Source organism: Dendrobium catenatum, unplaced genomic scaffold, assembly GCF_001605985.2.
Source record: "Dendrobium catenatum unplaced genomic scaffold, ASM160598v2 fragScaff_scaffold_671, whole genome shotgun sequence".
NCBI classification, from domain to species: domain Eukaryota; kingdom Viridiplantae; phylum Streptophyta; class Magnoliopsida; order Asparagales; family Orchidaceae; genus Dendrobium; species Dendrobium catenatum.
Genome location: NW_021319133.1, coordinates 635,290 through 658,437, shown reverse-complemented (window position 1 = coordinate 658,437; position 23,148 = coordinate 635,290). Strand labels below are relative to the sequence as shown.

The 23,148-nt window shown below is 36.4% G+C and overlaps 1 protein-coding gene across 4 annotated transcripts; it reads right to left on the bottom strand.

Annotated features, from left to right (window-relative positions):
* Positions 1-14,166: 14,166 nt before the first annotated feature.
* LOC110105645 (microtubule-associated protein 1B) lies at positions 14,167-21,248 on the bottom strand. 4 transcript variants are annotated; one of them, XM_020835229.2, is made up of 8 exons: positions 21,101-21,248; positions 20,374-20,964; positions 19,945-20,247; positions 17,808-18,312; positions 15,186-17,542; positions 14,811-14,872; positions 14,558-14,669; positions 14,167-14,402 (listed from the first exon to the last, which is right to left on the bottom strand). In XM_020835229.2, the coding sequence occupies exons 2-5, from the start codon at positions 20,912-20,914 to the stop codon at positions 15,568-15,570; spliced, it is 3,324 nt and encodes a 1,107-aa protein (XP_020690888.1). In that variant the 5' UTR covers positions 20,915-20,964; positions 21,101-21,248; the 3' UTR covers positions 14,167-14,402; positions 14,558-14,669; positions 14,811-14,872; positions 15,186-15,567. The 4 variants fall into 4 exon arrangements, with proteins under 4 accessions (XP_020690888.1, XP_020690884.1, XP_020690886.1 ...); XM_020835225.2 differs by having other exon boundaries at positions 19,945-20,964; XM_020835227.2 differs by having other exon boundaries at positions 19,945-20,939.
* Between the last annotated feature and the right edge of the window lie 1,900 nt (positions 21,249-23,148).

Genomic DNA, 23,148 nt, shown 5'->3' with positions numbered 1-23,148 from the left:
GAATATAAATAATTATATTATATTTAAACATAAAATAGCATAAAAAATTTATGTAATATTATTAAATATCTAAAAAAAAGAAAAATGAGTTGAATAAATAAATATTTAAAAATAAGTTAAAATAATGATTAAATATCTTAAAATCCATTAAAATACTAATTTAAATAATTTATTATAATTTAAAATATTAATTTAAATATTTAAAAGTTATTTAACACACTCTCTCTGCACATGGTGATCTCTCCACTCCACTCCCTTCGCTGCCAACTCTCTCTCTCTCTCTCTCTCTCTCTCCGCTGTCAAATGTCACCTCCCTCTCACCTGTTTCTCTCTCTTTATCCCCCCTATTTCTGGGCTGACTTAATACGCCTAATTAAATGGAGTTTTCTTATTACGCCAAATTAATTAGCGTATTTCAGAATACGCTATTTAGTATAGCGTATTTGCTCATATTTAAATTTTTATTAATTCATGCTTCTTTTACTAATTTTGACTATTATCACGCTTCTTTATAAAATTTGGCCAGAGAAATAGAATATAAGAATAGATTTACCATGCATTTTACTAAGAAAGATTGAAAAAATCTATTTAAACATTTTAGCGAATACACTGAAAGAACTTATGTCTGAACCCAACTAAAAAATAAGTGATCGAGACCAATCAAAGAAGGATTGGAAGCTATGAAAAGATTTGATGCGAGGAGAGTATGGAATTGGATGGAATATAATAAAAAAAACTATAAATGCTTCAAATGATTGGTGGAATGAAAAATTACAGGTGACTCTCTACTTCTAAATCATTAACTTTATTTTGAAATTTCTATTCAATTTTTATGTGAATAAAACATGACTCATAAATGATCATTTAATGTACTTTAGGTTATGCCTAATGCAAAGAAGTTTCATTACAATGGAATCACACTAGAGTTCAAAGAGAAATTAGATATTATGTTTCATCATATTTTTGCAACTAGTGACAACTCTGGTGTACTTCTCCCTAAACTAATTAACGATCAAACAATCTCATTCGATGAATATTACACTCAAGACGAACAAATACATCTACCAAATGTTACTGCAAATGACTATGCATGCAACTATGACTCATAGAGATCACAAAGTACTACCACTTTCATGCGTAGAAGGAAAAGAGTAAGAATAGCTAAGTTGAGGACTAGACAACTTTTTTTAAGTCATGTTGAGGATCTCATAGGTGCTACTGGATCTATAAGTTCTGTCATAAGTACATCTAATGGCCAACCTGAATCATTTATAATCCTATAGGCATTATAAGAGATCTCTAAAATACCAGATATATTTAATGACTTTGAGTTATATGACTTTGACACAAACTTCTTGAAAGATAAGGATAATAGGGGGCATTCATGGGAGTACCCATTGAAAGAAAAGTATGGTGTCTTAGAAGGAGATTCGATATAAATAGTTCCTTACTTCCCATGAAAGAACAAGGAATAAGCACCTTCCTAATACCTCTTATCCTAACAAACTCAAAGCCAGAGTTAAATCATGTTATTACTTTATGTTCCTTTAGTTATTGTTCATGTGCTTTGTTTATGTCATAACTTATTTGTTCACATTGTCTTTATTTAGATTGTAACTTATTTTTTAACACTGTGTTGGATGTAATTATTTTCTTTTTTCTTAAGTAATTGTTCATGTACTTTTCTTAGGTTGTAACTTATTTGTTAACATTGTCTTGGATCTTAAAGCTCTATGTGTTATTTGATGTTGGATGTTTAAGCTCTATGTGTTATCCTTTATTTATTGATATTTTCCTTCAACCAAATGCTTAGAGAACAATGTGCGGTTGGCTTAGCTTTGTATAAAAGTATGTTTTCAACCACATCTCCAAATCATTCTAACTAGGCTCTAGGAAATTGTTTCAAGCCATACAAAAAATTTTCCCCCATTTCAAAGCTTCTCTTCAAATTTATATGGACTTATTCTAATAGTTCTTCATTCCGATTTACAATCTTAGAGCATCTCTAATGGAACGGCAAGCAATTGTTTGCCGTTCTTCGGTCGCTACAACCGAGCGGCTACACAATTTCATCGCGGATGAATAGTGTGACATCAATATTGGTTGTTCATCTTCCGTTTTTTTGTCTCTACCGAACTTGACCGTTACGGGGCAAGACGGAGTTTGATTGGAGAAGCATTTTTTAGTTTCAGTTTCACAGCATTTTGGAGTGAAAAATGAAATTTTCGGTTGGAGATCCCTTAACTTCAAATTAATGAAGAGGCCAGCTGAAGATAATAACAATAGATATAGACATTATAATGGAGTTGTTTTTTACCATAGAAGAAAATATTTCTTGATAGCATATCCAATGTATCTGAGCACACTCATTTGTTGTAAGTCTTACTTTGTATCTTTCTGCACTGCCATTAACTTTGCACTTTATTGTAAACACTGATTTACATCAAATTGTTTTCTTATCCTTAGTAGATCAATAATACTTTACTTTTAGGTGTTGAACCATCATTCCACAGGTCAAATAGGATGACTGATGGAGAAACATCAGAATTTATATGGGTGTCAATATTTAACACAACTCGAAAATTTGACCCGAATCCGATCCAAAAATTTCGGGTTCGGATCAACCAGTACTCGAACCGGGTCAGATTCCTGTTAGGGATTTTGACCGGTTTGTAAAAACGGTTCGGGTTCGGGTCTGAAAAAAAATCATAATTCATTATTTGCAAATTTTGCTGTGAGCAGACCTGATCTCCCTAGGGAAAATAGTCTAAAGTTTTGAATCATATAATATTTAAATATTTTAAACGAGATTATACTAAAATTAGTAATTTTAATATAATTTAGATATATTTTGTATTAATATTTTATGAACAGGATTATGAGCTGATGAGTTGAATTGGTGCTAGTTCAATCTTTACTCGTTAGTTTATCGAGCTCAGCTTACATGCTATTTATCAAATCAAGCCTGACCCAACTCACGATTTGGTTTGGCTCCGTCATACTTCTATGAGATGATCGTATTCATAACTGTTTATGTTATTTAGTGTTTTATTTACCTTGATGAGTTTGATTTACTTATTCAAATTGTTTGGTTTCAACATTTGGATTCTTTTCTTAAGTTCAATTATATGTACAATCTGATTCCTTATTTCAGCACTTTAAATGACTCTATGGTATCATGATTTTTGGATCCTCAAAATGATTATGTATATTGTAATTATTTCACATGAATTGTTTGAAATTTGAATGTGTGCTTGATTGAGATGGTCATGCTTATTACATACTGTTTTTTTTTTTATTTTTTGTGGAATGAATTTCAATTTTTTTTGAGATTTTTAGTATTTGGTTTAGATCTATTGTGGAATTCAATATTTTAGCAATTGTTATATAATAATTTGGGATAAATTAATAGTTTTTTATATATATTTTAATCAGAAGAAGATAATTTGTACCCAAACTTAAAAAGGAGAAACCTCAAATTTGACCAATTTTGTTCTTGTTTGTGTACGAAATAATTTTTAATATATCAGCTCATATGTATCCTTTCTTAATATATATCATATGTAACCTTTTAGATCAGTCATGTCAGAGGATTCATTATGTTTCGGGGAAGAAGAAGTTCTTGATGATATGTCATAAGTTAATGAGTGTTTCGGAGAAGAAGAAGTTCTTGATGATATGTCATAAGTTAATTAGCATAACGGTGTGGCACAATTTACTCGTATATAACTTGCAACATGTTTAATTCATGATTACTATGTATTGTATGCTTGTAAGTCCTTGCATGACATCAGGTCAAACTGGAGATAAATGGGTGTGAGTTATTACATGACCATCTAAACATATTTCATATCTTGTTCAGACTGTCACAAGTTATTTTTTTGACCTGCTTTCTTTATTGTAATCAACATATATGTTATATGGATCTAGCAGAACTACTAGTAGAGAGGTACTTGCAATAACGTTATGCATTTTGAGATATAATGAATCTATTAGATCAACATGTGAATGTTTTCAGCACTCTATATAAAAAATTAGCAAAATAATTTTGATTGTGACATTGTGAAACATTGGTTGAAGTATGATGATTTTGTTAGTTCATGTTATGATCCTAAAGCTCAATGTTAGGGTTATATTTTGATTAAAAAAAATTGAAGTCAGTAAATGAATTTTTACTTGATGATTGATCTTAAGGATACTAGAAGAGAGGTCACTGAGATGAGTACTGAATTTTTTTTTTATCAAAAACTATAAAAGAACGATAAAAAAATCAAATAATCATGCCTTAGTAATTTAAATTTCGAATTTACAAAATATTACTTTATTAATGAATTAACAAAAAAAAACAAATTCAGTTATTTGTTTGGGATGCCTCAAACATTTTGTAAAGTATGATACTACTTAATAAAGTAATTTAAATTCCAAATTTTAAATAACTGTAATCATTTTGCTACCAGCATAAATTTATTTCTTTAATTCAAGAAGAGTTTTTTTAATGTAAAAAATAGTAACAAAATACGTTAACTATAATAAAAAATTAATATAAATTGAATTTAATCATAATTTTATTAAGTATTATGCCATATGTTAAAATATTTTAAGTTAATAATATAAACTTTTGATATTATAAGTTACTAATAAATAACAGTTTTTAAGAATATTATATACATAAATATTTAAGTAAGCTATACTTTGTAAAATAAAAAAAATAATTATATATATTTAAATTTCAGAGATGAGTAATTTAATCTTTCAAAATAAAATCGCTAAAATTGAAATGTTAAACAAACAATTTATATCTGCTTTTATGTAAAAATAAGCACTTACAAAAAATTTACTCAAGAAAACTCCATTTTATTAAACTCCTTTTTCTAAACAATTTTTTTTTCTAAAACTTCATTTTCTTTCACCAAAAATCAAACCAAACAAAGCTTAATGCTTCATTTAGGACTATTTTCTTATCACTTTTGAAAGAAATTTTTTAGTTCAAAAAAATTTTTTCTACTACAAAACTGCTTTAAAAAATAATAAAAAAATTATTCCAAATAGGATCCAAGTCACATAATTTATATAAGTTTAAATTTTCTATTTAAAATTTTAATCAGAGTTATAAATTTTAACCATTTTTAATAAGTATATAAAATTTAATAAATTCGTAATTATGTATACATGTATTATATGCATAGATGTATGCATCATCTCGCTCTAATTTGTTCATCAAAATAAGCTTATGCAAATTATCCTTTGTTTTTTACGGTAATGCATACATTCCTTTTATCCGTGTTTAAAGCTATTTAAAATTTATTTTTTTAGGTTAATAGTTTTGCAGAACAAAATAAGAGTAATCTCTTCCAAACATCACTACAGCATGTAATAAAGGAATGCTGTTTTACAGAGAAAGTATTTTGTGTCATTGACTGTAAGGTGGAAAGAAAGTGCTGTGGCGAAAGTATTTTTTTAAAATCTATTGTAGAAAGCTGCTTTTGAATGCAGTAAAAAAATAACAACGAAATAAAAAATGTGGTTACAATGAAAAGAAATCTATCACAACCGAAGCCTTCATTTAAGAACTGAAAGGCATTGGCTTACAATCAGGAAATCTTGAATGTCTAAATAAGCTAGAAATAAACAAAAGAGAATATATTTCAAGAAAAAAAAAAGAATCAATGATTTCTACACTCAAGAATTTCATATATAGATGCTAAAGATATGTTCTAAACTTCTGTAGTATATAAAATAACAATAAAATTCATCAAAATTAAAGCAATAAAATATCACTGTACTTATGAAAACACACAATGTAATTAAAAGGGATCAATTTGAGGAAAAGGTGGTCATATTATCATAACAACGCATGAAGAGGATATTTTAAGTGGAATTCGTCGCACTAAGATTTCGTTTTGGGACAGCTTTCTTACTGTTTCTTAAAACAGCTTTCTAGTAAATAATTAAAATTTATATATCAATAAACTGCTTTAAACAATAATAAGAAAGCTGTCTCAAACGAAGCCAAAATTAACAACAGAAAGACCAACGATGATGAGAAAGATCTGCATTTGGGATCAGCAGCCAGCATCAAATATGCAGAAATAATAACGACATAGTAAAACAGAAACTCTACTAAAAAGTTAAAAGGGGGAAACTTTATCTCTATCCTAAAAACAATTTAGACTAAAAAAATCCACCGATGCACAAGTACAAGTCAAATAAATTGCTATACAAAAATTGTGTCTGAAGGAGCAGGTGTTCCAGAACCAGCTCCATCAGTTTTCATGCATGGATCACCTATCCATGGCATTGGAAAAGTAGAACAGCGAAACATAAGCAGTAATTTTTGAGCCAGCAGTTGGGATTGAGAAGGAACAGTTTGGGGGCATAAATTTTGCACTCCCCATAATCCATGAGCGTCCATCCTACTAGATATTAAAAAACAAAAAAAACAAAAGCAGAAAAATGATTACAGCAGAAGCATGTCAGATTGATTCCTTAGAGTGGTAACAAAGTGATGGGGACATTAGAGCTTGAAGGGTTTATCACCATAGAGACAGGATATCTACGGCCTTGATTGAGTCTTTATTGTTTTTTATAGTTTTGATGTGTTGCAGGAGACTTATGTGATGTTATTTATTTTATTACAGTTTTACCCTCACTTGAGGGAGCTTTTGTGTTGTTTGACCAAAGGCCTTCTAGTCTTTTGCTTCTTTCATGTTTTTGGTGCTTATATATATGACCCATTATTTTCTTGTAAGGATGATGAATATTTGATATAAAATTTATGGTTATATGCTTTCTCTTCTCTTGGTGAGTTGATTTTATAAGTGAAGTCCTTTGGAAAAAGGCAAAGCAACACCCAACAATCATCGCCGTGGCAAGGTTCTTGGTTTTTTCCTATCTCTTTTCTCACCCCATCTTCCTTCCAAATAGTCCATCGAGCACTCCAACCTTTCCAAAGAGCCAACCGAACATTCCAACTCTTCCCAAGTAGCCACCAAGCCTTCCCACCCTTTAAACAATCGACCGACCCCTTCCCTTCCCCTCCACACAGCCAATCAAGCCTCCCTCCCTCTTTCGAACAGCCGGCCAAACTTCTTGTTGATTTCCCTTAGCCGGCCAGCCTTCTCCTTGCCTCTTGGTATTCCCTCCACCTGTTTCACTTCGCAATCCTCATTAACTCAATTTAATTAAAGCCCTTCCTATTCCTTAATTGCTACCTTTTCCTCTTCTCAATCCTCATTAACTCCATTTTCCTTCCTATTCCCTAGTTGTTATCTTTTCCCCTTCCCAGTCATCATTAACTTCACTTAATTAAATTTTCTCCCTTTCCCAAGCCTAAGTTTTTCTTTTCCCAAGCCAACTACTTCCTTTCCCAAACAAACCACATCAACCCTCTCTCTTTCCCATGCTTACTTTTCCTTTTCCCAGTCCAACTATTGAAGGAGCTTACTTTTCCTTTTCCCAAGCCAACTATTGAAGGAGGAACTAGACGTCACTTCATCAAGTGTTTCAAGGACAATCCAAGGAGGAACTAGGACATTGATTCAACAAACAGTTAGTGTTTCAAGGGCAATCCAAGGAAGAACTAGCCGTCACTTCATCAAGAACTTTATTCCTCCCATTCATGAGCTAAGTATCAAACCCTATCCTTGTTCTTCATCTAACTAAATATTGGTCTTCTCATTTCATCTATAGTAGTATCATCTCATATGTATTGATAAATCCGCCAAGTCCAACTTAAATTTGAGTGATCGGAAACTCTAGTGACTAGTCTCTTAATTAAATGTTGGACTTGTGCCAACTCATGTTAGCCAGTCTAAATTGATTCACTTTTTTTTATTGTTTAGCCTTTACTTGTTAGTTTCTTGCTATCACATGATCTAAAAGTTCAAATTTTCTCATTGTTATTAAAGTTTTATGAAGTTTATTTTGCTATCTTTGATAATATCTTATAGCATAAATCTCTAATTGCATGACTCATTTGACTTAGTCCTACATCATTTGATATCATAGGCTCATAGAATGGTTACCTTAGTTGCATGTGCTAGGATCCATCCTATTTACGTTCATTTTAGCCTCTAGTTGCATGTCTACATCAACATATCATTGACCTTTACTTGTGTGTCATTTTGTTTGTGATGTCTAGGTGATGTCCACTTTTCTTTAACATCTAGAGTGTCACCTAGTATATTCCCCATGGACCCGAAACAAATTCAACGGACCTTAGACGTTTTAGTTGGCAAAATTGGCACCCTAACTCAGGTTGTTAGGGAAAACCAAGCCGATGAGATGGAATTCTATCGCCTAACTATGGATTACGGAAAGGCTTGACAATCTGGATAGGGCAAGAAGTATGTCTTCACTTTACATCCCGTCTAAAATTCCTTCAATGGTTGGTTATGACTTGAACCTCAAAGATGGATACTCCCATGTTTACCCTCTTCCACAACAACCTAGGTATGACCAAAATCTCCCTCCTGGTCATAACCTTGTTTTCGACCAGGGAGTGCCCCCGGTATGGACACCCACGTGGACACCACCTTGCCCATGTTGGTTAGCCATACCGTGAGCATCCCTGAGGTCATGATCCCATGCATGATCCTAATGCTCCTTTGTTGAAAAATATTAGGGCTGATGCTCCCGCATTTGATGGCAACCTGGATCCCTAGCCCTTTCTAGATTTGATCAATGATATGGATAGTTTTTTCAAGCGGTATAACATTTTTGAAGAGTAGAAAGTTAGATTTGCTGAAATGAAGCTTATTGGGAAAGAGAGTCAATATTGGACTAATCTAGAAAATCTTAAGGAAATCTCGAGGAGAATATCATGTCACTAATTGGAGAACTATGAAGCGGAAACTTAGGCAAAAATACATCCCACCATCATATTTCCCGAGATTGTTGGATAGGTGGAATAGGTTAACCTAGGGTAGTAAAACGGTAAAAGACTATATCGCAGCATTTAATGATTTTATGATACGCTGCAGTGGAGATACCACCACTTATGTACATATCCTATCCATGTTTCATGCAGGGTTGCGCGAAGATCTCCGCAACGAATTATTTGCGAGGAACATCACCACCATAGAGAGTGCCTATAGCATAGTCTTGGATCTGGAAGAATCTATAACAAACAACAATGTTCGTCACAATGAGTCTAGACCCCCATTTAGGCCTTCTGGTGGATCGACCCCAAATCTTTCTTCTCCTAGGTCGACTCCTAGCCATCTCAACCAACCACCTCCTAACACACCCTAGACTCGGCCTGATCTGAAGGGCAAGTCTCCCATGGTGGAGTCACTTATATCCCACCCTAAGACTAAGTGTTCCCGGTGCCATGAATATGGCATATCACCGCCCAGTACTCTAGCTTATTGAAGAAGTGTCTGAGGAAGACCTTGAGCTCGAGGCTAACCTCATTCACCAAGTAGATGATGAAGGTGAATTTTTTGAGGAGGATGAGAATGATACTGATATCATCCATTGCATCAAGAAATGGGACCCCTCACCCCTATGTGTTGTTAGATGTGCACTGTCACACCCCCGATCTGTTGATGACTGGATATGGCTTCCATTTTCACACCTACACCAAATTGAAAGATAAAAATTGCAAAGTCATCATTGATAGTGGTAGTTGCATCAATGTTGTCTCCTCCAGCCTGGTGACCCGCCTTGCCTTGTTTGTTGTTCCCCACCCCAGTCCATATATAGCTTGGGTCAACTCCACTGCCTTGGAGATGAGGGAACGAAGCCTCATACCCATCTCCTTTTTTGATTATAAGGAAAATGTTTGGTGTGATATCTTCGTTATGGATGTGGGTCAGGTTATCTTGGGCCGCCCTTGGCTTTTTGATAACGATGTCCACATTTCTGGTTGTTCAAACATCTATGTGTTTGAACATGGTGGCAAGAAGATCAAACTCTTGCCTAGTCAGCCAAAGTCTAAGGATGAATGTTTGGTGTGATATCTTCGTTATGGATGTGGGTCAGGTTATCTTGGGCCGCCCTTAGATTTTTGATAACAATGTCCACATTTCTGGTCGTTCAAACATCTGTGTGTTTGAACATGGTGGCAAGAAGATCAAACTCTTGCCTAGTCAGCCAAAGTCTAAGGATGAACCTAAATCCAACCCTGTGAAACCTAGTAAAGGGCTCAACCTTAAAATCTACCAAGATTATTGATACCTGTGTGGCCAAAGACGCACCCCTTTATGCCTTAGTAGGTGAACATGTGAAAAATTGAGATTCTAAATTGCCTATAGCTGAATTTGTCTATAATAATTCTGTGAATCGTACTATAGGTCTAAGTCCAGCTGAGATAATATATGGTTTCAAACCTAGGCAGCCTATATATTTGATTGCCATGAGTCCTAGGTCTAGAGTTAGTGAGTCTGCATCATTTGCATCTCATTTGCATGACTTGCATAAAGAGATTTTAACAATGATAAATCAAAGAAATGCAACTTATAAACTTCAGGAAGGTATTAAGAAGTGATTCAAAACTTTTAAAGTAGGTGATTATGTGATGGTTTGGATTCGTCCGGAACAGTTCCCGAAAGGGGAAATTAAGAAACTACATGCTAAGAGTGCTGGACCTTTTAGAGTGGTGAAAAAAATTAATGACAATGCTTATGTAGTGGATATTCCTTCAAATTTTGGCATAAGCCCCTCCTTTAATATAGAGGATCTAGTAGCCTATGAGGGACCTGATTTTAACCCAACCAATCCATATGTTGAGCCTTGTGTGAACCCACATAGTGAGCACCCTGGCCTACCTCCACTACCCAAATTACCCAATTACCCCCAAGCGGATAAAATTGATATCATGTTGAGTGATGAAATTATTTCTACTAAGGATGGAGGAAGAAGAAGATATTTGGTTAGGTGGAAGGATAAGCCGAAGATCGAAGATACATGGCTTGAGCGTGAGTTGTGGAGGATCGACCCAGATTTATTGGAGCGGGACGAGAGTTCACATGCAGCTGACTCGACAAGGTCGAGTTTTCTCCCACCCCGGGAGAATGGTGAGGACATCAGAGCTTGGAGGGTTTATCACCGTCGAGGCCGTAGAACTACGACTTGATTAAGTCTTTATATATTTTTTAGTTTTCATGTGTTGTAGGAGACTTATGTGATGTTATTTATTTTATTATAGTTTTAACCTCACTTGAGGGAGCTTTTGTGTTGTTTGGCCAAGGGACTTCTAGTTTTTGGTTTCTTTCATATTTTTTGTGCCTATATATATGGTCTATTGTTTTCTTGTAAGGATGATGAATATTTAATATAAAATTTCTGGTTATATGCTTTCCCTTCTCTTGGTGAGTTGAGTTTATGGGTAAAGTCCTTTGGAGAAAGGCAAAGCAACACCCAACAACCGTCGCCGTGGCAAGGTTCTTGGTTTTTTTCTATCTCTTTTCTCCCCCATCTTTCTTCCAAATAGTCCATCAAGCACTCCAACCTTTCCAAACAGCCAACCGAACATTCCAACCCTTCCCAAGAAGCCACCAAGCCTTCCCACCCTTTAAACAATAGGTCGACCCCTTCCCTTCCCCTCCAGACAGCCAATTAAGCCTCCCTCCCTCTTTCGAACAGTCGGCCAAACTTCTTGTTGATTTCCCTTGGTCTGCCAGCCTTCCCCTTACCTCTTGGTATTCCCTCCACCTTTTTTTCTTCCCAATCATCATTAACTCCATTTAATTAAAGCCCTTCCTATTCCCTAATTGCTATCTTTTCTCATTCCCAATCCTCATTAACTCCACTTAATTAAATTTTCTCCCTTTCCCAAGCCTAACTTTTCCTTTTCCCAAGCCAACTACTTCCCTTCCCAAGCAAACCACATCAACCCTCTCTCGTTCCCAAGCAATCAGCCCCATCTCTCTCTTTCCCAAGCTTACTTTTCACTTTCCTAAGCCAACTACTTCCCTTCCCAAGCAAACCACATTAGCCCTCCCTCTTTCCCAAGCAACCAACTCAACCTTTTCACCTCCCAAGCTGATTTCTTCACTTCCAAAGCCTCATATAGCTGAAACTTTCTTTTCCCCTCACTATTCTACCTTTTCAAGAAAACCTAGCTTCTACTATTGCAACAAGGACATTGATTCAACAAAGAAAAAGGGTTCCAAGGGAAATACAAGGAGTAACTAGCCGTCATTTCATCAAGGACTCCATTATTCCCATTCATGAGCTAAGTATCAAACCCTTCTGTTGTTCTTCATCTAACTAAATATTGGTCTTCTCATTTCATCCATAATAGCATCATCTTATATGTATTGATTAATCTGCCAAGCCCTACTTAAATTTGAGTGATCGGAAACTCTAGTGACTAGTCCCTTAATTAAATGTTGGACTTGTGCCAACTCATGTTAGCTAGTCTAAATTGATTCACCTATCTTTATTGTTTAGCCTTTACTTGTTAGTTTCTTGCTATCACGTGATCTAATAGTTCAAATTTTCTTATTGTTTTAATGTTTATGAAGTTTATTTTGCTGTCTTTGACATTATTTTAGCATAACTAATTGCATGACTTATTTCGCTTAGTCCTGCATCACAAAGTTACCATTTAGGAAACTAATCCATCAATTAATTGAGCATATAGAAGTAAATGCCACCAAATGAACATGGGTACGAGTTTTTGGCCTCGCAACAACATAAATAATACACAAACAATACAAGCAGCAATGCAACTTGATGCATGCAAACTACTATTTATGTTTGTTTTTATTGTAATTTGAATGTTATAATTTTTTATTTAGTTTTTTTTTATGCTATCCTATGATGGAAAACATCCAATGATCATGAGTAGGTAGTGCTTGGGCATGGCAAACCTTGGGTGTGCTAGATAATTGGGTTCTTTGCTCTTTTGGGCTGCTTTTGCCTCTCGGGTTGAGCCTTGGCTGCTCGGGTTTGGGCTGTGTTCTTTGGGTGCTTCTTGGTCCCAGCTCATAACTGCTTGAGCTAAAAGTTTAGCTCATTAATTTGAAAAGGTATTCTACTTGTTAAGCTCATTAAGTGGAGTTGGAACTTTTATCTTCCCCTTCTTTATGCCCCCTCGGTTTCTTTCTGGTGTTGTTTCCCATGACTGGTTCTCCTCCCTTTGCTGGGTGTTGGTTCCGATCCCTTGTGCTGCCTTTTCTGTTTCTTCCGTGACTGCTTTCCCATGGTTGCTTTACCCAGTTCCTGCATTGCCATTTCGGGTGCTACTCTGTTTTGCATGTTGACCTTTCTCTTCCCCTTACCTGATTGGTTCGGTTGGAGGTGGAAATTGGCTCTTTGGCTGCCCCTTTTCTCTTATAAATTAGAGATGTATTTTTCATGGGGAGGTTGTTGATTATCTTGAGAAAAGTCTCTAAAAACCTGAGGTTTCTTCTCCTTTATTGGAAAAGCTTGAGAGCTTGTTTCAATTCTCTCTTCCTGCTCTCTATTTCATCTTGGCTTCTAATCTCTTCTTCTCTACGCAAGTTCCACTGCACTTGTATCCTTCTTCTTGAGCTTTTGGAAGGTGTTTGTTGGCTGATTTGGTGACATTTGCAGGAGGAGTTTGGTTGGACGTTGGACCTTATTGTTGTGATGAACCCTTAGTTTGCAAGCCCTAAGCACTTATCTTATTTTACCTACTTTTCGTTGCATGTGAGGAAACCGTTTGTCGGTTGTTCTAAGGACAGTGTTTTTATTTTTAAATTTTGTTTCGTTTGTTCAACTTTGGATTGTTTTGGTGTTTTGTTGGATATCGATTTTCTAGATTGAATCGAGTTTGTTCTAGTTGTCCTAGTGTTCTCCTCTATTGACTCTTTCTTTCTAGTTTGCCTGCATCACAACTATAAGGGAATTTAGAAATTTGTAAAATTGACAATTTAAGTGCAGGGTAGGTGGGTGCCATTCATGCAGTGGCTGATGATCTTAATTTTTAACCATGATAATTAAAACAAGACCATTAAGTAACCTTCACATATTATGAAGTAACAACAGAAATAAGCTATGTGGCAAATCATTTGTAAGCCTGAACACGATACCTGTTTATAAATTCAGTATGCAGTGCAGTAAAGTAAATGACCAGGAACTTCAACTGTTCCCTCTTTTTCTACTTCTGGGTTACCTAATTTTAAAAAACGAAAAAAAAAGAGAGGAAAAACGCTTGGGAGGGGGACAAAAAAAAAAGCAGCATCACACCTGTCATCTCCCAAAAGAGAGAACCTTTAAAAGTTGCATTTATGTGTGAGCGATAAATATCATAAGAATCCAAGATAATTACAAGCTTTCAAATTTGCTAGAATCCAATAGTCATCTTTGAAGATGTCTGATAAATATAGGCATTTGAGAAACCCTTCATGGAAATCCTTCGTCACTAGCATTGAGGATGACCTTTAGATACTCTCTTCAGATACTCCAAACAACAATCCAAGGGTCAAAGCCTGCACATTTATTTTGACACGACAGAACTATTTGAGTCTTTAGGGCCAAGAACCAAATACCTTTAAATGGTTCTCACTGAGCTAATTTTATGAAGCCAACTAATGAACTATACAGTATAGTAAATTAAAAAAAAAAAACATATCAGGCGAATTACACTAATCCAGGATAGCAATCCTTTACTGAATGAAGATATCATCAAGTTCCCCTCGGTGAATTTCAATGACCAGAGAACACTTGCCATCGCCCAGGACTTTGAATGATGAATCCTGTTACCCAAGAAAAAAAAAAAAGAGGAAAAAGGAAAGGAACAAAAAGGGAGGAAAATAGGAATCATCACACGGATATTACAAGAGCAAGAAACCCTGCTAGTCAAAACAAGCTTGAAATTATGTAAAGACGTGATGCACCTCATGAAAAGAAATGTCTCATCATCCACAGAATCATTTCAGGAGCACACAGCAAGGAATCCCTGCATTAATTCATAAGCTATATTACCAGCTCAAGGCTTGACACATTATCAAGTCTTTTCGGTTAGAAACAAGATGAACACAGAAACATTGTCATTCCAACAAAGAACATCACTGAAAAGTTCACACATAGTACAGTAATAGAATAAGAACAAGTTCATGACAATCATTCAACAAAACAGACCATTTCTAAGACAGGAAAGAGACATATACTAGTTAACATAAAACTTAATGCGTCCATAAATTTTAATCTCTGCAGTGCTGCAAGCACAATAATGTGCGCTGAAATACAAAAACTTATTAATATTGGCTTACCAGAACAATTCTTAAGATATGGAAGTTTTCGAAGTTTCATTTCCTTAAACGCAGCATTTGGCTTTCATTTGCTAGTCAGAAATCACAACGAACGCTCATGTGCTAACTTGAGCCACTCCTGCAAGATCTAGAGCTTCAGGTCCTGCAAGTAAAACTGCCGATCAGAAGAAAACTAACTATCAAGTTCTATCATCTAAGTATATTGGGCACAGGTCTCCAGAAAAAGTTAAAATAAGCTTGTCAATGCAGCAATGCTGACAAAGCGCGTATTAGTCTTTCCTCATTCAATCTTGCTCAAGAATTCACAAGATCGTCTCTAAAGTAGTAAGTCATCAGTTGCACCCTTAATGAGTTTTTCCTTGCAAGAATTTAGCATCCTATTTTAAACAACCTCCCACTCTAGAATCACATCTACTTCTTGTACCAGCGCATCTTCATTATTTAATGGTTCATGATTTATGCACTCTTGAGGACGTGAAACTTCCATGCACCCTGTTTCTAATGTATCATCTTCTTTTAAAACATCAGCACTCCTGAGACCAGCAAACCCTGAGAAATGTACATCAACATTCTCAGCCTCGCCAGATACCATAGCCTTACATTTGATATGCCCACTAATCATATCAGTTTCTCCAATTTTCGGATCACTTTCAAATATAATTGAGTCATGATTAAAATGATCTTGATGAGTACTTAACATATTCATTTCTGTTGATTTCTGGTTATATGATTTTACTTCATCAACATTTTTGCCAAATTCATCGCCAAATTCTTCGTGATTGTGATTTCCTGAAGTCATGGCATCCAGTTTTGGCTCCACACATACAGAATAATCACCTATTGCCCCAATAGATGTTCCTGGATATCCAACTGTCAGACATTGCTTTCTAGTTATACCAGAGGTACAATCCTCTCCCATGTCTGGATCACCATTAGCAGCAACATTTTGTTTGACAACCACCGAGGCAATTTCATCAAAATGATCACGTTGCTGTGTTGCATCCTCAGTTGCAGAAGAGTCTGAACCATCAGGCTGTGCCACGGTGGAATAAATGTCCCTATCCTTCCTTTTAGCTGAATATGTAGATTCTTTAGCTTCACTTCCACTCCTATGATGTTTTGTATACTCCACTTCTGCATATTCTTTCTTTCCTCGATTGCTGGTATCCTTGGAAGATCTTCCGTCCAAATGCCTTGAACTTCTGTGTGATCTTGAGCTCGAATAATGTGACGCCCTTCTATCATCTCTGGAATGTGAATATTCTCTTTCCTTTGTAGCAAAGTCTAGTTTTTCATGTTTTCTATAAATTCTACTTGATTTCTCATACTTGCTAGATCCTCTGTTTTCAACATGATAACCATCAGTAGCATTATCTGAAACTTTCCTATGTTTATGATTTTCAGAGTAGATATCATTGACATCTCCTGAAATTTGCTTCCGTGATGATTTTGAATTTTCTGAACCAACAAACTTCCTATCTTCAACAACATCCATCTCTTCCCCAATAGGGTTTACCTCCCTTGCTAGGGATTCTTGTATTAATGAATTACTTTCATCCATCTTAGATTTTTTATAGTGGCCAGAAGCTTGATCATTCCTTGCAGCCACATCTTCAGATATGCAGCTTCCTGTAAGACCCAAGTTCTCATCTTCTTTAGTCTCCCTAGAACTTTTAGTATCATTAGCATTTTTTTCTTCTGTTATCTTGGCTCTATCAAGTTTCTTAAACTCCTGATTCAGCTTTTCTAATTTTCCAGCTTCATCTCTTTCATTGGAATAATTCCTTTTCTCAGCTGATCTAGACCTTGAGTGCCTTCCACGACTGGATGAAATTCCGTTGTCCCGAACTGGAGATGACCTGCTTCCTCTATGACGCCTAGGAGATCTTGAACCAGGTTGAAATGATCGCTTTGGTCTGGGACTTTTACTTCCTCTATAACGCTTTGGTGATCTGGAACTTGCCCGAGATGACCTTCTCAGCAGAGGACTTGGACTCCTACTCCTGCGTCTCATTGAAGAAGAGGAATAGTGATCACGTGAGCTTCCCTTATCATGGTATCTCTCTCTTTCCCACCTTTCAACTCTATTGTAACTATCCCTTGGGTCTTTGTACTGCCTTCTTTCATTACTACGACGGCGGGATCTTATGGGGGATGGTGATCTGCGAGGTCTAATTCGGGGTGGTGATCTGCGGGATTTTTTTGGGGATGGTGATCTACGGGATCTTACGAGGGGTGGTGACCCACGATCTCTAGTGTATCTAACAGGAGAGATAGACCGGGATCGCCTGCTCCGCCGGAACTTGATAGGAGATTGTGATCGAGAGTTAGATCTATGTTGAGGAGAAGCTGGTGATCTGGTCAAAATTTTCGCAAAGTTAGTTAAAAAAGATAACATAACAGAGCAAAAATATAGGCCAAAAATAGAGAAGCACTCCCTAGTTACACACCTAAGACCCATCAAAAGAGGTATCATTTCTTCATAATAGGAAAGGACCAAGCAAAAGCTCATTGGTGTTGCAGTATAAGCCAGTGTCACTTTTTTTTTTTTTTTGCAAAAATCACATTATAGAACAGAAATTCCATGAAATTGGTTCACATTTGAAAAAGTAATACTGATACCTGGATTTTTTGTTAACTTCCTTATCATCATCTACCAAGCCCTCAGCTTTTAACTTCTTACTGATTTCAGCAGCACGGGCAGATGCCATCTCAGTTGCAGATTTCATTGTTGCAGCTCGAGAAGCAGCCTGCTGGGCTGACATTGTTTGCTGCATCAGTAAAGCTTGCTGAAATTGCATCTGTTGCAAAGCAACGGCTTGCTGCATCATAAGAGGCAAAGAAGAGTTCAATACGGAGGATTTGGCAGGGAGGGTTTTAGCGATCTCAACATTTAATGGTCGTCCTCCAACATCTATGTTGTTCAATCCCAGCGCTGTAGTAGCTTCTTCTGGTGTTGAATACTCTATGTAAGCAAAATGCTTTGAATCTGTAATCGTGCAGTCCACCACCGTACCACAGTAACCAAAAAGCTGTTTAAGCTGATCAACAGTAAGAAGAGGGCATAAGTTACTAATTTGCAGCGTCCTTTTCAAAGCATCAGCCTTTCCAGCCTTGTCCATAGAGTCTGAAAAAAAAAAATTTTAATCAGTCAACAATCTAAATTTGTAAGAAAAAAAATGAATAACATGAAAGACTAAAGTAGCTGCTTGTTGAAACTAAACATAGCATAATCCAGCAATTTAGATAATGTAATTCATGTCTTTCAGGCCAAAACAGATTTTTCTTAGTTAATTGGTCACATTGAACATCATAAAAATTTTAACTTAAATATGAAGCTTGATTTTTTTTTTAATTTAGTGAATTAATTATTTATAAAGTTCCTCTAAATAAAACGTTACTAGCTTGCTAGACTTCTTAATTTTCTTTTAAAACCTAAATTCCTTTGCATCATTATGCTAACTAAAAAAGTACATTTAACATAGTCAATTAAAAGTTTAATTAATGATGCAATTTAAAAAAAAATCTAAGCTATGCATCTATTCTACAACAAAATAACCATTATAAGCTTCATAATTATATTCCTACATACAATGAGAGGCATAGTATTTGAGAAATTTCAGGGTGGATGAATAAAATGAAAGATTATTCATCGTTATCTATTTTATTAGAAAATAGTTGAAGTTACAACAACAACAACAACATCAAGCCTTTATCCCCCTACGTGGGGTCGGCTACATGAATCCTTTTTCTCCATTGTGTCCTATTAAAAGCCAAATTCTCGTTTAAATCTAATAAAGAAAGGTCATTCCTAATATTTTCTAACCAAGTCTTTTTAGGTCTACCCCTACCTTTCTTAACACAAGTCAAATCTAATACCTCTACTCTCTTAACTGGGTCGTCGGAAGGCCGCCTTTTTATGTGACCAAACCATCTAAGGCGACTCTCTCTAATCTTATCTTCTACTGGAGCTACTCCAACCTTTTCACGTATATGCTCATTTCGTATCCTATCTCTAAGGGTAAAGCCACTCATCCATCTAAGCATCCTCATCTCTGCCACACTTAACTTAGAAAATAGTTGAAGTTGTGAAAAAAAAAAAAAAAACTAGGGGTCATGCTCGATTATTTAGGCAAAGCATTGCAAGTGAACCAAAACAAATATGGGTTGGCATGAAACATAAACTTAAAGAGAAATATCTTTGAATTAAAAAATATTGAGTTGAATTGCACAATCAATTTCAAAATAAATAAAAAGTTCTAATATGCTACAAAATTATGTAGGCCTTGTATGCCTTGTAGAACCACCTGATTTCCCCTATTTCTTACCACTAGTTTCATCATTAAATCTAATCTAAGAGTTTAGAAAAGAACTAAGCTACAACTCATGTTAATTTGCATATATATATATATATGCTAGGTGATTGAAAAAAAGGGCCTACGTAGTGCGGGGGGCTGAGGGGCTCCCGCTAATATTAAAGTCCAGGGAGTTGTAGCTAAGCGATCAACATGGTCTAATCTTATAGGTAATCCAAATCTTAATCTAAATATTGTAACTATACTAAATGTTTGCTTCAAACATGAAGCCAACTGTAAAATGGTTCTTATTCTTACTTAAGCATTAATGGGAAGAATAAAGCACTGAAAATCACAACTCTTGGTCCAAAAGCAACGAAAACCAGTTCACTATAAGACATAAAATTAGAAAATGGGCTGTGATATCAAACACGAAACACTAAATGAGAGGTAAGAAGGCAAACCAGATGATTCTCCTATTGATTTGGCCTGTGCTTGCATCTGAGCTGCATGTGCCTGAAGTGCCTGAGCTGCCACTATTGCTTGGGCTGCAGCCATCGCAGCAGCAGAAGGAGCCATTGGCTGCTGACTCAAGGTCCCCATAGTTGTTGTAGCTGCTAGTGCCGACATCAGCAAATTATGAGGAGGGTGGCTGTACTTGCAATCAGTACTTGCACACCGTCCATTCAGATACTCCCTACATATCTCTCCTAGGGATGATCCTACCCCTGGTAGAACCACTCCTCCAGAAGAACCTGAGGAGACCCCTGGAATCATTCCAAGGAGTCCAGGAAATGCCCCCGAGACAGAGCCAGAGTAATTCGGCATGTTAGGCATTGTCTGATTAACTAAATTATGGTAAGACGTTGTGGTGGTAGGAAAAGTAGTAGTACCGATGGCGGGACCAGTACTGAAGAACACCGGAAAAGGGCTGCCCATGATCGGCTTTCCATTGCACTCCACATGAACCATATAATTCCCACGCTTGGGCACAGCATAGGTTACCGCATAAGTGCCATCCCCCTGGTCCTTAACCATGCCCTCCAGGTCCACTCCACCAACACCAACACCAGGCGAGATCTTAACCTTGATCTGGGAACCGCCAGTGGGAATTTTCCGTCCATCTGAGTCCTTAGTAAGAATGCTAAAGGTAGAGGGAGAGCACGCAGTTCCGCCTGCAATGCCAGCACCAGCAGCCAAGCACTTGGAAGAATCAACAGGACCAATGGGCTTGTTAGGCAATTCATCCTCATCCCTCTCATTATCATCGCTATCCGAAGAATCATTCCGAGCTTTTGCCTTGTCAACGTCCTTGAAAGTGGCCTCAAATGCGGCTTTGGCAGCAGCGTCCTTATCCGCCTCACTCTTGATTCTGGCCTCCTCTGCCTGCTTCATCCATATCGGCTTAGTTGCCACTACAGACCGATCTGCCATGGATCTCTCGTATAATTTGAAAACCCTAAAACAGAGCGGATTGGATCAGGCTGAAATTTGGAGGAAACAAAACAAATTGTCAGAAGAAAGTTTCATTGCTCGGGAATAAAACTAGATCGGTGTATTTCGTTGAGCGCTAGGGTTACGGTTTGATCTCTCAGAAAGAGAGAGAGAGAAAGGACAAACCTCAGATCGCGGCGGAACCGGACGGTTTCCCCTCCGAAATCGCTGCCGCTTCTGAAGGTAAGCGAGGTGGTGTGCGGCCGACGGGAGTACACGATGCAGCAGAGAGACTGGCTAGCGGAGGCGGAGATGTAAGAGGATAAATCGACATATTATCGTTTTTATTATATTCAGAGGAATAAGGTTTTTATTTTTATTTTTTGGACGAATACTGTAGAAAATGGGAAAGGCTTTTTTGACGGCCTGAAAGACCCACTAGGTAAAGGAGTCCAGTCCATCAGGAGTCCCGACTACTACTAATTTTGCTGGCCCATCAGCTTGAGCTTGAGCCCAAACTTGACTCACTTGAATAACATCATATTTGAACTTGGCTCGTGAGTTCAAGCCAAAATAGTGGAACGTGTCATTGACAGGAAACTTGCAGGAGGTGGCATTCCCGCCGATGAACTAACCTGCAATAGGAGTTCACTTGAAAAGGCATTGATGGGACCAAAGGAAAGTCATAGTGAGAGTTTGTTGGATAATGCACCGATGTGGCCAGCAGTGCTTAGCGAGAAAATTTGCAAGACCTCAGGATGAGATGTCGCTGGATAAGATACAGAGAAGATCAAGGTTTTAAAAAGGACCGAACTAGCCAGTTCAATCGGAAACCGATAGGGCAATCGATATGATCCTACCATAAAATCATTTTGTGATAGAACCAGAAAAAAAAAAGGGTGAATCACTGGTTCAACCAGAAAATCGGTAAAAACGATTTTCAAAGAACCTCCGGGTTGAACAAACCGCAAAACCTAAATCGTAGATCGCACATTCAAGAAAATAATTTCTCCCATGTTATCCTAACATTTTATCACCTTCAAAAGTGGGTGATTTATATCTCTGTTGGTCTTCATAGAAAGGGGTTGTTCTACACTATCCTTAATTAGGGGTGTCAATTCGAGTGAACACGTCAGGTTTGGGTCAAACTCGGAACTGACCCGACACTATTCGGGTCAACCCGAACCCGACCCGTTTTTAAAAACGGGTCAGGTTTCCAGACCCGAACTAGACCCAATTCGGGTCCGGCTCAACCTGACACGACACGAATGACCCGAAGTTGACCTAAAATTGTCAGTTTTCGGGTCAAAAAATGGGTCAATCTTGGGTTTCCGGGTCAAATAGGAGTTTTCATGTTAATTTCTGGTCATTTTCGGGTTGTCGGGTCAACCCGAACCCGACCCAATTTTTAAAACGGGTTGATTTGTTGAACCCGAACCCAACCAATTTCGGGTCCGGGTTGACCCTAATCCGGATTTTTCCGGATCGGATTCAGATCGTGTCAAAAATTGACACCCCTATTCTTAACATATGTAATCAACACAATAAGACTCAAAATCAGCTTTAGCTACTATGTTGAAGCTTGCTATTGGCCTGTAAAATTATATTCCAACATTTAAATGAACTATTGGAATTTCCAAAAAGGACCAGATCCAATTGAGGTATTTGGAATTCCCAAAGCACCCATTTGCTTAGAGCTTCTCAGCCCTTGCATTCTCTATTACATCCTCTGCTCTACATCTTGCTCTTACGTTTCGTTTGAAAAAACTTTTTTATTGCTTCTTAAAGTATTTTTTTAATAAATTTTTTTAATTTTTTATAAGAATTATGTTATAAGAAATAATAAGAAAGATGTCTCAAATGAAACCTTAACTAATAATAATGCTGTTGTTTCTTAATCATAATCCCATTTTCTTTAGCTATATTCAACACTCTTGTTTAACTTAGTTGGAAAAACTTAATTCGGTATTATCTTATTGACTACTTTGTGAAAAAAAATAATCATAAATAAAAATAAAATACAAAATATAAAAAATATTATTGATTACTTTGTGGAATGATCACTAGGTCTTTCACAATTGCATTTTATGCTAAACTTCATTATATGTTGCCATTGCTATTTTTTCTTCTTCACAAGAAAATAATTATTTAATCTTGTGTCATATTTCCTTGGTAACTTGCAATTTCTTATAAAATTTTTATTAATTTATTGTGAAAGTTTTATGCTTCATAAT

Coding starts and splice junctions, on each gene's coding strand:
- LOC110105645 (XM_020835225.2), bottom strand. CDS start 20,914: ATGGCAGATCGGTCTGTAGTGGCAACTAAGCCGATATGGATGAAGCAG. Junction 18,313..19,944: donor ATCAATAGGAGAATCATCTG/GTTTGCCTTCTT, acceptor TTTTTTTTTCAG/ACTCTATGGACAAGGCTGGA. Junction 17,543..17,807: donor GAAGTTAACAAAAAATCCAG/GTATCAGTATTA, acceptor AATTTTGACCAG/ATCACCAGCTTCTCCTCAAC.